A 16,334-nucleotide genomic window follows, 5' to 3' on the forward strand; every position below is an offset into this window, starting at 1 on the left:
TAACCTCTTGCATCTGCCGAATGCCTTCCCTGACATGTTTCCGCCATCCCACTGCTGCCCCATTTCTCTGCCCCGTGGAGGGACCCGCTCCAGGAGCTCCATCAGCATCACCGTCTCGCCCCCACTGCGTTTCCTGACCTTGTCCCAGCCATGGGTCCAGGCCTGCCACCCCTCGGCCGTTCATCTCGTCCTCTCCCTAGTGACCTCCACGCCGACAAAGCCACGGGTCTTCGGGACACTGCGCTGTCTCCTTTTTCTTCTCACCTCACCAGCTATGCACTCACAGTGTCCGTGGCTGGGTCTTTGATTTCTTGGCATCCGAAGGTTGGTGCATCCCCGGCAGGGCCAGGGCTTAGCTCGACTCTCCCATCTAACTACCTGCCTGTCTTGCTCGTCACTCTGGAGTGAGACCCCTTCTGGAAGAGACCCCTTGATGCCTCTCCCCTCCTCCCTCCAGACTCCCCTTCAGGGGGTACGTGTCTGGCCGCTCTGCTGGATGGGCCCAGGAATCTTCTCGCCTTTTGCGTTCCATTCCCCGTGACCCCCACCGCCACACCTGCCCTGTTCTGTTGCATCTTTGAATTCTGCTTGTGTTTGAGCAAGTGGTGAGCCTTTTTGCTTTCAGTCCTTTTCCTGCCCTGCTCTGTACCCTGGGGCAGGTGGGACGAATCCCCAAAACACATTCCCGGGACGCCTGGGTGGCTCAGTTGGTTAAGCAGCTGCCTTCGGCTCAGGTCATGATCCCAGCGTCCTGGGATCGAGTCCCACATCGGGCTCCTTGCTCCGCAGGGAGCCTGCTTCTCCCTCTGACTCTGCCTTCCACTCTGTCTGCCTGTGCTCGCTTTCGCTCGTGCTCTCTCTCTGACAAATAAATAAATAAAATCTTAAAAAAAAAAACTTAAAAAAAAAAACAAAACACATTCCCATGTGCTTCTGCCAGCAGGGTCAGCCAGTGGGGTGATTGGGATGGAGATACAGGCATACGAGAGGGGAAGCTGGGGTGTTTCTCCCCATGTTTTCTGGCTCTGGAAGCATCTGTGCAGGAAGGGCACCTCCTTTGTCCCAAGCTGTCCACCTGGCTGAAATGGGGTGGGGCTTTTTTTTTTTGTGCTTCATTGAAAAGAAGGGGTTTTCTCCAGGTGTAAGGAGACCAGTATCAGGGTTTGGGTTTGGAAGGGATCTGGCTTTAAACACTAGGTTGGTCTAGGGATCTGAGTGGCAAGTAAGTCCAGATCTCAAAGAGCATGCAGGCTCTGCCGCAAGTCCCGCCCTTTCTCTCTCTCTCTCTTTTTTTTTTTAAATAAAGAAATGGGTATGCTGGAAATGACACGTAAATAGAAGGAAGTACTTCTGAGTTTTTCTAAAAGAGTGGCTCTTAACCTTTCTGGGTGACCTATTTCTTTGAGATGTCAGTTACAGCTGTAGGTCATCTTTCCAGGGGGGGAAAAAGTGCATACGTGCAGAGACTGACACAGATCTCCTGATGCTTCTTGGGGGCCTGTTTGGCTGTTTACATCATTAACTGCTTGTAACATCCCAGTGGCTGCATTTCCATTTGTGCCCTAATTTGTTTTCTTTGAGATTTATTTATTTATTTATTTATTTATTTATTTATTTGACGGGAGAGCACATGCATGCGTACAAGCCAGGGAGAGAGGCAGAGGGAGAGGGAGAAGCCGGCTCTCCACTGAGCACAGGGCCCTGACTCTGAGCCCGGGCTCCATTTGGGGACTCCAGGATCATGACCTGAGCCGAAAGCAGACCCTTAACTGACCGAGCCCCCCCAGGCACCCCTGTGCCCCGCATTTTTCCGAAACATTATTCAATCGCAGACTCAATGAAAGACCATTTAAGTGTTGCTACCTAACCAGGAGCAGACACAGTACGAGTGTGTTTGCGTGTGCGTGCATGTGCACGTGCGTGTGTAAGGTGCTTGGCCCGTGAGTTTGGGAGTCTCCGTGGAAGCTGGCAGGAGGGCTACCGCGGGCTTCCTGGTGGAGGAGCTCGCCATCGCGACATCCATGGTCAGAGCAGCAGGCTGTGAAGAGCAGGAACAAGGCTGTCCAGTATTTCTTTCTTGCTCTTGAATTTGAAGATGAAAACTTAGCTCAGAAATCTTACAGACTTGAGGGGCGCCTGGGTGGCTCAGTGGGTTAAGCTGCTGCCTTCGGCTCAGGTCATGATCTCAGGGTCCTGGGATTGAGTCGGGCTCTCTGCTCAGCCGGGAGCCTGCTTCCTCCTCTCTCTCTCTGCCTGCCTTTCTGCCTACTTGTGATCTCTGTCTGTCAAATAAATAAATAAAATCTTAAAAATAAAAAAAGAAATCTTACAGACTTGAAATGCAACAGTGAAGGTGTGGAAAGGATTGTGCGTTCTCTGGTGGAGGTGCTGGTCGGGACCTTGTTTGGAGAGCAGCGCGGTGAATGTATTAGGGTTAATGTGCACACCCCTACCTGCCCAGGTGCTTCCCAGTCTAGGATTTTTTTTTTTTAAAGATTTTATTTATTTATTTGATAGAGAGAAATCACAAGTAGATGGAGAGGCAGGCAGAGAGAGAGAGAGGGAAGCAGGCTCCCCGCTGAGCAGAGAGCCCGATGCGGGACTCGATCCCAGGACCCTGAGATCGTGACCTGAGCCGAAGGCAGCAGCTCAACCCACTGAGCTACCCAGGTGCCCCATCCCAGTCTAGGATTCTGCCCGATGGAAACATTTGTGCAGCTGGACACAAATGTTGTTTATGGTCGTCCTTTGTAATACTGAATGCAAGGGCAGAAAATCCGTGATGTACGACGTATTATGGAAAATGGGGTTTTCAAAGTAGTGAGGCAAGACTGTTTGAGGTTGCAGAATAATAGAGACCACGTAGAACGAACAGCTGGAAGTTTAGAGACAAGTATGTAATAGAAGATGTAATTAAATGACTATCCATCAAGCACATTCTAGAAGGAAATCTACCAAATTACTGAGGTTGGTAGCTTCTCAGGAGTAACACTAAAAAGAGGGTGAGGAAGACGACTCCCTTTTGTTTATGAGTTTCTCTCATATTTGCCTATGTATAGTTCATACCAATTATAATTTTTTAATTAAAAAACCATTTATTTGCATTGAGCGGCTCACCTTATCTAATGTTCTTATTTTTTTTAATGTGTTTCTCTTTGTTTTATATTTCAGATTCTTGATGAATTCAAAAAAGATTCTTCTGTGTTCATCTTGGGGTGAGGCATCTCTTCTGGGGTTATGTTCAGGGTGGCTGTGCTGGGAACAGGTGCCCACATGGGCCCTCCTAGTTGGGCCGGCTGGTGCCAAGAGGACCACCTCTGCGGGCAGCCACTGGTCTGCACTGGGACAAGGTCTCCTACTGGGGAGTTGTCTTTCCTGAGCCTGTGGCATGGATAAACAGGAACAGCAAAGGGGTTTGTGGCAGGGTAGGAGGGTGGCCCAGAAGGTTCTATATAGAGAAGCACGTATGCTTGAGGACTTGCTTTCCCAGAAAGGAGTTTGGGAAATTCCGGGTTAAGCAGGCTCAAGTGAAGTAAAATGTGTCGACGCATATAAAGTGCTACACACAGTGTGTGGGATGGCAAAGGGCTTGTGAATAAGGACAGTGGTATTATTATTACAGGGTAAGTGTTGCAGGACTTGTCAGGACCTTTATTGTTCTTATCCCCCACCCCCCACGCCAAGATTGATTTATTATTTTATTTTATTTTATTTTATTTTATTTTTTAAAGATTTTATTTATTTACTTTTTACAGAGAGAAAGCACAAGTAGATGGAGAGGCAGGCAGAGAGAGAGAGAGAGAGAGGAAAGCAGGCTCCCTGCTGAGCAGAGAGCCCGATGCGGGGCTCGATCCCAGGACCCTGAGATCATGACCTGAGCCAAAGGCAGCGGCTTAACCCACTGAGCCACCCAGGCGTCCCGATTTATTATTTTAGAGAGAGTGTGAGTGAGCTGGCAGAGGTTTAGAGGGAGAAGAGAGAGAATCTCAAGCAGACTCTGTGCTGAGCTCAGAGCCCAACACAGGGCTCATTCTCACAACCCTGACATCATGACTGGAGTCAAAACCAAGAGGCAGATGCTCAACTGATTGAGCCACCCATGCACCCCAGGACCTTTACTGTTGGTACTAACTCCCTGAGCGTGGGATAAATGGAGTGTTCTGTGTTTCCCAAGGCTGTCTGCCTGGGAGGAATGCTTGCCCTAGAGCTAATAGCACGTAGAGTGGTGTGAGGTAAGCTGACCTGGACCTGCTTTTCCGAACCGGCCCTGGTTGATGAAGACACTCTGGCAACTGATCCTTCTGTCCCTTTCTAAACCAGAAACCTCCAGACTGCAAAGTCCATGTGACACAGATGTGATTTTTGTGCGGTATTTTAAGGGAAAGTTAGTGATAGACCGTGAGGCTGGTTAGCAAAGCAGGTGCAGATCCGGACAGATCCTAACTGAACATCAAATCCTTTGAACCCCGAGTGTTTAGTCAAGGGAACTTCTAAAAATGTGTTTTATCTCGTATATTTAAAAAGACACCCCCCAACACACACACACACACACACACACACACACTCTCTCTCTCTCTCTCTCTCTGACACCTTGTGAATGGTTGGGGTAAATTACAGATTTTCCTGGAAAGTTCTGTTCCATGGAAACACTTTCCGTAGAGACCAGGGTTTCTGGTCCTGCGAGGTCCCAGTGTTTCAGTAACCGTGAGCAGCCTCTCCCCCGAGGCCATCTGTCACCAGGCTGCTGGCATTCCCTCCTCTCAAACAGTAAATCATCCCGACAGGGAGCCTCTGCCTGCCCCAAAGCCCATGTAGTGTATCTTCAGGTTGAGTCTCCCCATCTGTCCAGAATCTGGGGGGACGTCATCTGACCCCCCACTCCTGCTTCAGAGCCCTTAGTGGCTGAACAAAGTCTGCATTGTGGCCTCTGAGGAGACTCTCTGACGGGCCCTGTTCACTTCTGCAGAGTTGGCTTCCCCGAGACTCTGCCCTTACCCAGCCCTACCCAAGCCTTTGCGGTGTGGCTCAGGCCTGCCCCCTGCACTGCTCTCTCCCTGCACTCCTGCCTCTTTCCACCTTCTGTTGTTCCGTCTTTCAGCCTTTGCCTACCTGCTTCCCTTTGCCTGAGACCCTTTCCACCTCCTGCTGAGTCCCTCATTCTCTGACTCCCTCAGCTGCCGCGTCCCCCAGAAAGCCTCCCTTGGCCCTCCGGGTCTCGATCTGGCCCCCCTCTTTCCTCTGTCACCTCCTCTCCTTATTGCACTGTGTCCCCCGAGGCCACACTCCCGGAGGGTCTCTGTAGATCCCTGGGAGCAGCAAAAGGCAGATTCCGGGCCCCTCCCAGGCTGGGGCGTCACAGCCCCTTCTTGTATCCTCTGTGGCCGGGGGTGTAGTGTCTGTCACCTTGTGTCCCCAGAGAGCCTCGCAGGGTGTTTGGTGGCAGCTTCTGTGGCTTGTGTTCTGTCTCAACACCCTCCTTTTCCCCGAGGACAGCAACACCGACCGGCCGGACGCCTCTGCGGTTTACCTGCACGACTTCCAGCGCTTTCTCTTACACGAGCAGCAGGTGAGAGGCGCGTCTCCCCTTCCCCCCAACTGCCACCTCCCCTGTGATTGTCTGAAACACGGGGGCTCCCTGTCCAGGGCCACCTTGGTGTCTCAGACTCTGGAAAGAGAACAGCCTCATCTGGGCCCCTTTCCCAGGCGCAGACCGAGGAAGGGGACAGCAAGAGCCGTCCAGGGTCCGGGGGTGGTGTGTCCCCTGACCAGGTGGTGTCTGTTCCCCCTCCCGGCATGTGGCACGTGTCCCTTTCCTGGAAGCCTTCCCTGGTTGATGGGAAGGTGGGACCTGGCAGACGAGCCTGCCAGGTCCTCTAGGGGATAAGACAGCCCTGCTGTCCTTCAGCAGTGACCCATGGGGGAGTGTCCCGGCATGTTTGTGGACAGACAGGTGGCGGAGTGAAGGGGCTTTGTGTTGGGGTGGTGCTTTTCCCATCAGAGTGGCTCTACCCAACAGGGCATACTGGCCATGTCTGGAGCCACGTTTGGTCGTCATAGCTGGGCGGGCTGGTGGCACGTAGTGAGTGGAGGCCCCGGACGCTGCTCCACGTTCTGAAATGCACCGGACAGCCTCCCCCGCCAAGGGGTTACCCAACGCCCGAAGGTCGATAGGGTTGCGGTTGAGAAACTCTCCAGTTCAACTAAGAGAAACCTGAGATCATCTTAACTAACTGTGTGACCTCAAGCGGGTGGTTTGACCTTTCTGCTCCCCAGTTTCCTCTGTAAATGAGGACGGGAGCCCTGCTTCCCAGAATTCGTCGGAGGGTAATGATCTCTGTCTGTGAGTTTGTAGATGTGCATGGTCACGCATTTAAATTTTTTATGTGTTTCGCTGGAGTTGTCTTTGCTTTTTTTTTTTTTTCCCTCCTTATCTCATTTTACTATTATTTATTTTTTACAGACTTTATATTTTTAGAGCTTTTTTAGGTTCATAGCAATATTCAGTTCATTTACTTTTCCAAAAACTCCGGATTGGAGACCATCTCAGACACAGGAGCGGACAGGCTGGCATCCCGGGTCTCCGTGTGCCCGTCACTGAGATGAAGAAATGATGAACGTGTTTTCCGGTTTTATTTCACCTGTCCTCCGTCTCCACACCTGGCTTCCTCCTGCCCGACCCCTCTTCTTCATTTACTTCCCCTTCTTCTTCATCGTCGCTGGAATATTCTAAAGCAAACCCAGACTGGATCATTTCACTTGTAAATGCTTCATTGTGTCTCTCCTGAAGATACAAACTTTATTTTTTTAAATTAATGAAACGTAACCACAGCAGTCCTGCCCTCCTACCAACACTACCTTCTTAATGTTACCCACCGCACACCCCACATTCAGATTTCATTGACTGTAGGGAAAATAGCGAACAGAGACATATGCTTTGCCCAAGGTCAGCCATGTGGAGGCCCAGACAAAGGCGGTAGCTGCTACGGTGCCTGATGAGTGAGGACCGAGGACACGGCGAGGCTGTGCTTTCCCCATGTGGGCTTAACCAGAGTGACCAAGAGAGGGCTTGTGTGTACCCCCTGAGACAAAAGCTAAAGTGGGGTGCACTGAAGGGGCAAGCGCATGGTCTGGGCACCTTACATACTGGGTACTGGGCTCCTCGTGGCCTAAAGCAAAGAGGGGTACATGCTTTTCTTTTTCCCCTTTTTTTTTTTTTTTTTAAGATTTTATTTATTTGTCAGAAAGAGAGAGCATGCACAAGTTGGAGGGAGAAGGAGGCTCCCTGCCAAGCAAGGCTCCCAATGCGGGATTCGATCCCGGGACCCTGGGATCGTGACCTGAGCCAAAGGAAGACGCTTTACTGACTGAGCCACCCAGGGGCCCGCAATATGCAATTCAAACAAAAACTTTGAGGGGAAAAAATTTATATACTCTGATGAAATAATTGCCCTTCTAGGAACTTGTCCTATAGAAGTAGTGGCAGAATCTTGAACAGAAATGAAAACTTGGAAGTGACTTCAAAGTTCCCACTGGTGGACGGACTAGTTAAAGGTGCCACAGTCCAGCCCTAGAGCAGGTAAAAGGAAGACTCCAGAACTGATGTCCCTGGGTTGGCCTCGGGCTCATGGTCAGGTCTCGGTCAATGGCTGAAGTCTCTGTTTCTCCACTTATGCAATGTGGAGAGTCATACGTACCTCCTGGGGGGTGTGGGAGTTCAAAATGAGCCGCTATGTGATAAAGATTTACCATGGAGCCTGGCATGTAGTCCGTGCCCAGTGCTGCTGGCACTAGACCCTATACCAAGTAGGTAGATTTTTTTTTTTTTTAACCCCCAGAATATTGGTATTTGAAGCTCCTTTAGGTAGAAAATTTCTTTATTCCCAGCCAGGCTAGTTCCAGGTTACACCGGCTAAGCACCCCTATTTTTTTTAATAAATGCAAAAGCTTTGTAGCAGAAGGAAGGAGGAAACCCCTGGCTTCTGGCGGGCATCAAGGGCTGGGGAGGCATTTGCATTAGGGAGCCTACGATTTGGGTTTCGTGTTCTCCTATTCAAAGATCATGACACCTCACGGGCAGATAAACTGGCTTCTCCCCGGCCTCCTGGCTGTTTTGTGTCCCTATCCAGGTAGATTTGCAAGGGTCAACAGCAGAGGCTCAGCGTGGATCTGCGACCCATGCACCGGTGCAAGGCTGTTTGTCACCACCTCATTTGCATCTGTCCTTACGCCTTTGTTTCTCTCTGACATCCTGGTCTGACCTTTCCCATCCAAGCACACATGGATCTGGTAGCACATTTGCTTTTATTATCCTAGAAGGCCAAGGTTTTAGAATATTCAAAATCCATAAAACATGAGTCAAAGGTGACTACTCTCTGTGCCAGGTTTCGTCTTTGTGCCTATGAATATATGGGCTTTTAGGAATTAGGAGAAGAGTAGAGTTAGTTTATGCTGTGTGTTCTTTTTCTAACGGGCTCCTGTACGTCTAAGCTCCAGAAGCTGCTCTTGACCTGTTGAATGTGTGTCTCAGACATTATCCAAAACTCTGAGCAGCATGACTTGGCTGACTCTTTTTTTATAAACGTTTTAAAAATATTTATTTATTTATTTATTTGACAGAGAGAGAGAGAGAGAGAGAGAGGGATCACAAGTAGGCAGAGAGGCAGGCAGAGAGAGGGGGAAGCAGGCTCCCCACTGAGTAGAGAGCCTGACATGGGGCTCGATCCCAGGACCCCGAGATCATGACCTGAGCTGAAGGCAGAGGTTCAACCCACTGAGCCACCCAGGCACCCTGACTTGGCTGACTCTTTGAAAAGAGGACACCCTCCGTGTCAATTTATTTGGAACCCTCACTCTGCTCCTTACTAGTTGTGTGAACTTGGGATTGTCACGGAACATCCTGAGTTTCTGTTTCCTCCTCTTTCCAATGATGACATACAACCTGCAGAGTTACATGGACTAACGGAGGTGACCGTCCAAGGAGAAAGATGGTTTGAGCCAGCTGCCGGGATCCAACCAGTGTCTGTATACCAGAGGCTGGGTTAAATCCATAATCCTATTTCACACGGTCTTTCACAGAAACCGCAGCTGGAAAGTATTCTCATGTAATAGATGAGGGGCATGGGAGGGGTGTAGCTTGCTGGGGTCAGCCAAGTGAGTAACCAAGCACTCTGATCTGACTCAATGGCCTCTTCATGCCAGTAAATGTAAGGAGCTGGCAGAGGGCAGGAGTTGGCAAACTCTGGTCACGGGCCGAATCCGGCACACCACCTGCTTTTTGTAAATAAAGTTTTATTGGAACACAGCCATGCCAATTTGTGTATGTTTTGTCTATGGTGCTTTTTGCAGTACAGGAGCAGAAATTTGAGTGGCCATGACCCAAAGACTAAATTATTCAACCCTTTGGTCCTTTATAGAAGGTATTTGTGAGGTACAGAGTCACAAGGTATTTGTGAGGCCCTTGATTGCATGTGAATCTGAAATAGGTTGATATTTTGGTCTTTGATGGAAACCGGATCCTGAGAGAGGAAGGGTGTTGCCAGTCCTGCTTCTGATGATCTCCTGTTCTCTCTCTGTCACTCAAAGGAGCTTTGGGCTCAGGATCTGAACAAAGTCCGAGAGCGGATGACTAAGTTCATCGATGACACCATGAGGGAGACTGCCGAGCCCTTCTTGTTTGTCGATGAGGTGAGCGGGCTCCTTGTCAACTCGGCTTATCTTTTTGACTCACGTCTGTGACCCCTGGAGTTCATTGTTCCAGTTCTCTTCCCTCAGAAGGCTTTGCTGTCGTCCGCCCCCAACTGACCCTGTTGGTTGAGAGCTGCTTTTCTTCTAGGTTCTGAGTTCCCGCCTTCGGTCTTGCTCATCTTTCTCTACTGGGCTGTGTGTCCTGGGGGGGTGCTTGGCTCTGCCCACCAGACCACGTCTGCCGCCAGGGAGTGTCTCACAGCGCAAGCGTGGCGACCAGATTGAAAAGGCGATGGGACGTCTGCGTCTGCCCCGGGTGAAGCAGCTGGGGAGGTGGGGCTGAGAGGAGGACCGGGGTCCCCCTGCCTCGCCGAAGGCTGTTTCCGGGCAGCAGAGAGTAGCCCTGGGCCGCTCCGGCTGGTTTTGTGTTTTTTTTTTTTTTTTTTGAGTGAGGTATTGGGGTAGGAAATTTCCTGCCTTTTCCATGTTAGGATACTGGTTATATTCTTTTTATTTTATTTTATTTTATTTTATTTATTTATTTGACAGAGACAGAGATCACAAGCAGGCAGAGAGGCAGGCAGAGAGAGAGAGGAGGAAGCAGGCTCCTCACTGAGCGGAGAGCCCGATGCGGGGCTCGATCCCAGGACCCTGAGATCATGACTTAAGCCGAAGGCAACGGCTTAACCCACTGAGCCACCCAGGCGCCCCGACTGGTGATATTCTTTTGCTTTAAGTTGGGCGGTGAGCTTACAGATACTCATGGTATTGCTATGCCTTAAATCTTACGCGCGGGAGGCAGGGACGTTTGTAGTATCCACTATCTCCGGATTCACATTAAAGGGAAACATCACACGGGTGAGTGAAAGGTGTCTGTCTGTCCTGTTGTGATCTGAGCCTTCTGCCTGACAAATCTGGGTACCTGACGCCAGGAGACCTTCCTCTGAGCTCCCGAATCAGAGCCGCCATCTCCCGGGATTGGCCGGGACCAGAGAGATCCCCGGCCCCACCCGTCCACATCCCCCTCATGACGGTCTCGCCTCTGTGACTCCCCCAGTTCCTCACGTACCTCTTTTCGCGGGAGAACAGCATCTGGGATGAGAAGTACGACGTGGTGGACATGCAGGACATGAACAACCCCTTGTCCCATTACTGGATCTCCTCTTCGCATAACACGTGAGTTTCTCGGGGAGCCTGTGTCGGGCCGAGCGGCACCAGCACCCCGCTCCGGGGAGGCATGTGGGAGCAGGCAGAGTCCAAGGCCACGCTGCTCAGACTAGAAAGTACAAAAGCTTCTGGAAGGGATGTGGGGATGTACTCCCAACTTTCCCAGTTGGTATTTGCATTAATCATGTTTTAGCTGGTTTTCACAGACATCTCTGGGGAGCCACAGCAAAGCAATGGATGAGTTATTGAACTGGTACTTACTGAGCGTGTTCCCTGTGCCTGGGTATGGGAGGCATAGCAGGGGAGACAGCAGGAGCAGCCCTGTCCTTGGGGACTCGGAGGGGAAAGGCCTCCCTTGTTTTGTTTTGTTTTGTGTTAAAGATTTATTTATCAGTTTTTGAGAGAGAGAAAGAGAGAGAGTAGAAGCCCATGAATTGGGGCAGAGGCAGAGGGAGAGGGAGACAAGCAGACTCCCCGCCAAGCAGGGAGCCCTGTGCGGGGCCTGACCTCAGGACCCCAAGATCATGAGCCAAAACCAAGAGTCATGCACCCAACCAGCTGAGCCATCCAGGGGTCCCCAAAGCCTCCTTTTACTCAAGGATGAACAGGAGTTGCTGAGAGAAGTACAGGCGGCGAGGCAAGGAGGAGCCACACGTGCAAAGACCCGGGGGCAGGAGGAGCCGAGGGCGTCTGTTACGGTTATTAGATGGTACAATCCAGGAGGGTGAGTGGCAGGAGAGGAGGACACTTGAGTGGAACCTTTAAAATCACAGCGAAGGGCAGTAGGAGCCACCGATCGCTTCGCAGTCAGAGAGCAACGCATTCACATTTACCTTTCATTATCCCGATTATCCCAACTTCAGAAGAGAGGGTAGACTGGAAGGGAGAAGTTGCAGTCAGGTTCCCCTGCGCAGTCCGCTTGTGGGGTGAGAGGGTGGAGATCTCGGGGCCTGGCCATCTGGAGAGAGCGGCAGACGGGTACCTTCCCACGGGTCACCGCAGGCAGGAGTCAGAAGGCATTTTGGAAGGTGATGTCTTCTTAGGGGAAGACTGATTGTTTGCCATGGCCATTGGCTTAGAGTGCTGAATGCCACCAAACCCAGAGGATAGTGAAGGAACGTGAACTCTTGAAAGGGGTGTGGGGCACGGACATGGGGGAAAGTGCGTACAAATACGCATTTTTATGTCAGTTTTGGTGGACACAGTTCAAAGCATAGTGAATTCCAGCAATCGTTGTTCAAGACCTGATCTTGGCCTGGAGCCCTGGTACCACAATGGCGGCCCATCATTGGACGAATGGCCTCCTAGCGGGCACCGTGGTGGTGGGGCATGGGGGGTGATAGTAGGGTCTTTAATTGATTGCCATAAGTCAGTGTCACTCCTGATACCCCTGGACCAAATTCTCCTCCAAAGAATACATAGTCTTGACCCTTCCTTTGGGTCACCAAGATGGCTGTCGTTCACGTCCTGTGACTGTGGCCTGGAGCCCAAGACTTGTGCCCAGGATGGCCACACGATTGCTTGTGTCTGGCCCAGATCCTAACTGGGGATCTTTCTAGACAGGAAGAATTCAGGATGTTGGGCACTTGGGCTGCAGGGTTCCCCAAGACGCCCCAGGGTGCGGGCCTGTCCCCTCCATGGCCATGGCGTCCTCTCCCTCAGGTACCTCACCGGCGACCAGCTGCGGAGCGAGTCGTCCACAGAAGCCTACATCCGCTGCCTGCGGGCGGGCTGCCGCTGCATTGAGCGTGAGTGCTGCTCGCCCGGGGTGGGGGGCACTCGGGGGGACTGGAGCTCTGCCGTGTCCCTGCTTGATGCTCGCGTTGTCTGAAAGGCCTGAGTCATGTGGGTGACGGGGACAGGCCACGGGAGGACCCAGGTCCCCGTAGCCTCTGGGGGCGGGGGATGCGGTCACTAAATGCCAGCCGCTGTTCCCCAGAGGGTCTCCCCGCAGGACGAGGCATGGTGTCGAGCCTGGCCGGACTGGAGTGGGAAACCCTGGGGCGGCGGCCCGGGGCCTCTGGAGAGTGTCCTGATGTGGCGGCAGGGCTGGGGGGCTTGGTTAGGCTGCTTTTCTCCTTCAGTTGCCCTCCGGGCTACTTACGGAGGAAGGCAGGAGCCCTCTGTGTTTTGGCAGCTGGCCGGGCCTTGGATGCCACCTGACCGCTCTTTTCACAGCTGCTCATGGGCACCCACAGGCCCTGGATGCGCTCGGGAGCCTGCTGCTTCCCTCTGGCCTGTCTGCACCTGCGGAGCTGTGCAGGTGCACTGGGCTGAGAAAGGACCCAGAGCCCTGACGGAGGGTGCAGTTTTATCAAACCCATTCCTCCGACCATCAGACTCAATGGCACCTAACCCTCCAGACGGTTGTCTGGTGTATGCCCCCCATCCCAGGAAAAAGCAAGTGTGAAAAAATTAAGTACGAAGCAATCAGCTCCTGGTACCTCTGGGGGTTAAAAATAGAGGGGATGTTCACCTGCTACCTAACCTAGTTCTGTTTGAATGTTTTCCTATGAAGCTGAGAAAGATCAGCATCTCATTGCTCTGTATTATTTCCACTAGCAGAACAAACAAGCCAAGGGAAATCAGAAACAAATCCCACAGTATAAATCTATTTTTTAAAAAAGGAAACACAGGGGTGCTTGGGTGGCTCAGTGGGTTAAGCCTCTGCCTTCAGCTCAGGTCATGATCCTGGAGTCCTGGGATCGAGCCCCGCATCGGGCTCTCTTCTCAATGGGGAGCCTGCTTCCCCTTCTCTCTCTCTGCCTACTTGTGATCTCTCTCTCTCTGTCAAATAAAGAAATAAAATCTTTAAAAAAAAATAAAAAAGGAAACACTGAAACTAGCTTCTTTGGGATGACTGTATTGGGGATCTTTAATTAAGCAACTACAGTCTTCCCATAACTGCACAAGTAATGCATGTACACAGGTAACAGGGCTCCTCGTGTTGCCAGCCCCCGAGGGGAGTTCGTGTGTGGCCCTCACATCGGTAACTGAGCCACCGGGGGCCCCGGGCCCAAGCTGGCAGATGCCCATCCCCGCCCCGACCCCCCTTGCGGTGTGGCTGCCGTCAGTGGACTCTCCAGGCAGGGACAGATGGCCGGATGTCGAGACTACATGTTTCTCCCCTCAGTGGACTGCTGGGATGGGCCCGACGGGAAGCCCATCATCTACCATGGCTGGACACGGACCACCAAGATCAAGTTTGATGACGTCGTGCAGGCCATCAAAGACCATGCCTTTGTCACCTCCAGGTCGGTTGGCTGATTTCCTGGTGGTTCGTCTTTAAGGGAACGGTGGACAGACGCCCCTGCCCACACCCATACACACCACACACAACCCACACCTACCTACCTGCCCAGCCTCCATCCTCTGGTCTCGCCCAACAAGTCTTCAGCTGAGTGTTGGCGCCCCCTTCCGGCCCAAAGCGGAAGTCCCTCCCTGGTTCTGGAGCTGGGAGGATGCGGGTGCTGGGACACTGCTGCCCTCTGCACCCCCCCCCCACCACCTCCCACCCCGGCCCCACCCCCCACCTGCTGGGCTGAGCCCGCTCCTCCCGCACACAGCTTCCCAGTGATCCTGTCCATCGAGGAGCACTGTTGCGTGGAGCAGCAGCGCCACATGGCCCGGGTGTTCAAGGAGGTGTTTGGCGACCAGCTGCTGACGAAGCCCACGGAGGCCAGCGCTGACCAGCTGCCCTCACCCAGCCAGCTGCGGGAGAAGTTCATCATCAAGGTGGGTGGCCTCGGGTGGCCTGGCATTCATTCAGGAAAGCCAGTGGCTCAGAGCACAGGTCCTGCTTCCACCGCCCAGACTCCCACCAGCTCTCCTTACTGACGCCCTGAGCGACCCTGGGCAAAGTTGTTTCACCTCGAGGAGCCTCTGTGTCCCAGTGCATTGTGTGAGATGGACACAGAATGGAGGTAGACAGTTGCCCCAAAAGGCTGTGTGTGCTCATGGCTGAAGGGGGTCTCTTGCCAGCTGCTGGCAAGGGGGAGAGCTGAAGATTCAGCTGTGCCCAAGAGTGCCAGGGATGCCGGGGAGAGAGGTGATGTTTGGGGATCTTTATTACTAAGACGAAGAGACCAGGTATATTGCAGCTTAAAGCACAGAAGAGGTCATATCCTCTTTAACTGAGGGAGAATGTTCTAGAAGGTTTGAGCTCTGGTCCACAAGGCTGTCAAGGGAACCAGCATCCTCTTATTCTGTAGACCCCCAGAGAATCCATTCAGAATCTGGGGTATGGTAGCATGTGAACTTGGGGGGAAATGTTGCCTCTTTATTATTATTAACCTGTAACTAAAACTTAACATTTCCTTCCATTGTGAATATCAGCAACAAGCCACTTGGGGCTTTGTCACCAGCAGAAATCATGGATAGTTTCATATCGTGTTGACAGTACAGATATCTTAAAATAATCTTGTCCGCATCACTGCTTTGAAATTATGGTGGCTAATCGATTTGATTGTAGATCTTCTATAAAAAGCTAATAAGGAAGCACACCTATTTACATTATAAATATTTAAGGTCTTAATAACTGTATTTCAATATAGTTTCTCTTAAAATTATGTGCATTGTAAATGTTTTGAGAAACGGGTCTGTCGTCTTCCCCAACTTCAAAGGAGGTCACTGGCACAGAAGGGGTGGGGGTCTGCCCTGGGACGTGGTCCCCATGTGTGGGGTCGATGGTAGATTATGGGCCCATCTGAGCTTCAGCCCAGAGAAGGGGCAACCTGGACGTGTCCCGGGTCCGTGATTTCTGGCAAACAAGTGGGGTGTCAGTTCGGTATGTCCCAGCCTGTCCTGCCCTGTGTGTGAGACCGTCACATGTCCACAGCTCCCACAGAGGCGGCCGGATGTGAAGTCTCCGGTTTAGCCCCTGGCGGAAGGAGAGGGATGGATTTTGGTGCCAGGTGGCAGGTTCGTGTGGAAGGACAGACAGGTGTTTGCCACACAGAGGGGGGCGTTGCCTTCAGGTTGGGGGAGTAACTCCGTCAACGTGGGGGTCGTGTGAACGGGTGACACTTTCCCCAGACTGTCACTGGGCCACCCAGCCGCACTGGGAATAATCCCTGCCTGCCGGGAGGTCACGGTCTAGTGGGGAGACAGACCCGTCCACAGAGGAGGGCCAAACGCTGTGAGGGGGCTTTCTCAGAGGTTCATCCCGAGGAGGGCATGTTTGTGCCCTCAGGGTAAAGGCACTAGTGTATCTGGAGGATTTGGTTATGATGCTGGGGCAGTGTTTTCGAGACACCAAGGGAAGCTTCCAGCTTGGGGAAGGCAGGACGAGAGGCCACGAGAGCTGGGCCCGGCAGGGTCCGCGGCTTCTCAGGCGTTAGGTCAGTGAGGGTGCATTTCCCTGTAGCTTTGTTTTCGTGGGACCGCTCCCTGTGCATCCCCAGAGGGTTTCTGGCTCTTGTTTGAGGGTGTGAGGTCGGGGAGGCCCCATCAGAGCACCCTTTGCCTCCCCATTGGTACTTCGT

At 52.2% G+C, this 16,334-nt stretch overlaps 1 protein-coding gene across 1 annotated transcript in view; it reads left to right on the plus strand.

Annotated features, from left to right (window-relative positions):
* Positions 1-16,334, plus strand: part of PLCG2 (phospholipase C gamma 2) — a 146,760-nt gene that overhangs the window by 70,216 nt on the left and 60,210 nt on the right. Inside the window, exons 8-14 of the mRNA XM_059383063.1 lie at positions 3,172-3,215; positions 5,494-5,566; positions 9,583-9,684; positions 10,742-10,860; positions 12,514-12,599; positions 13,985-14,105; positions 14,418-14,586. Coding sequence (XP_059239046.1) covers positions 3,172-3,215; positions 5,494-5,566; positions 9,583-9,684; positions 10,742-10,860; positions 12,514-12,599; positions 13,985-14,105; positions 14,418-14,586 — 714 coding nt within the window. The remainder of the gene's footprint in view (positions 1-3,171; positions 3,216-5,493; positions 5,567-9,582; positions 9,685-10,741; positions 10,861-12,513; positions 12,600-13,984; positions 14,106-14,417; positions 14,587-16,334) is intronic.

Source organism: Mustela nigripes, chromosome 17, assembly GCF_022355385.1.
Source record: "Mustela nigripes isolate SB6536 chromosome 17, MUSNIG.SB6536, whole genome shotgun sequence".
NCBI classification, from domain to species: Eukaryota; Metazoa; Chordata; class Mammalia; order Carnivora; family Mustelidae; genus Mustela; species Mustela nigripes.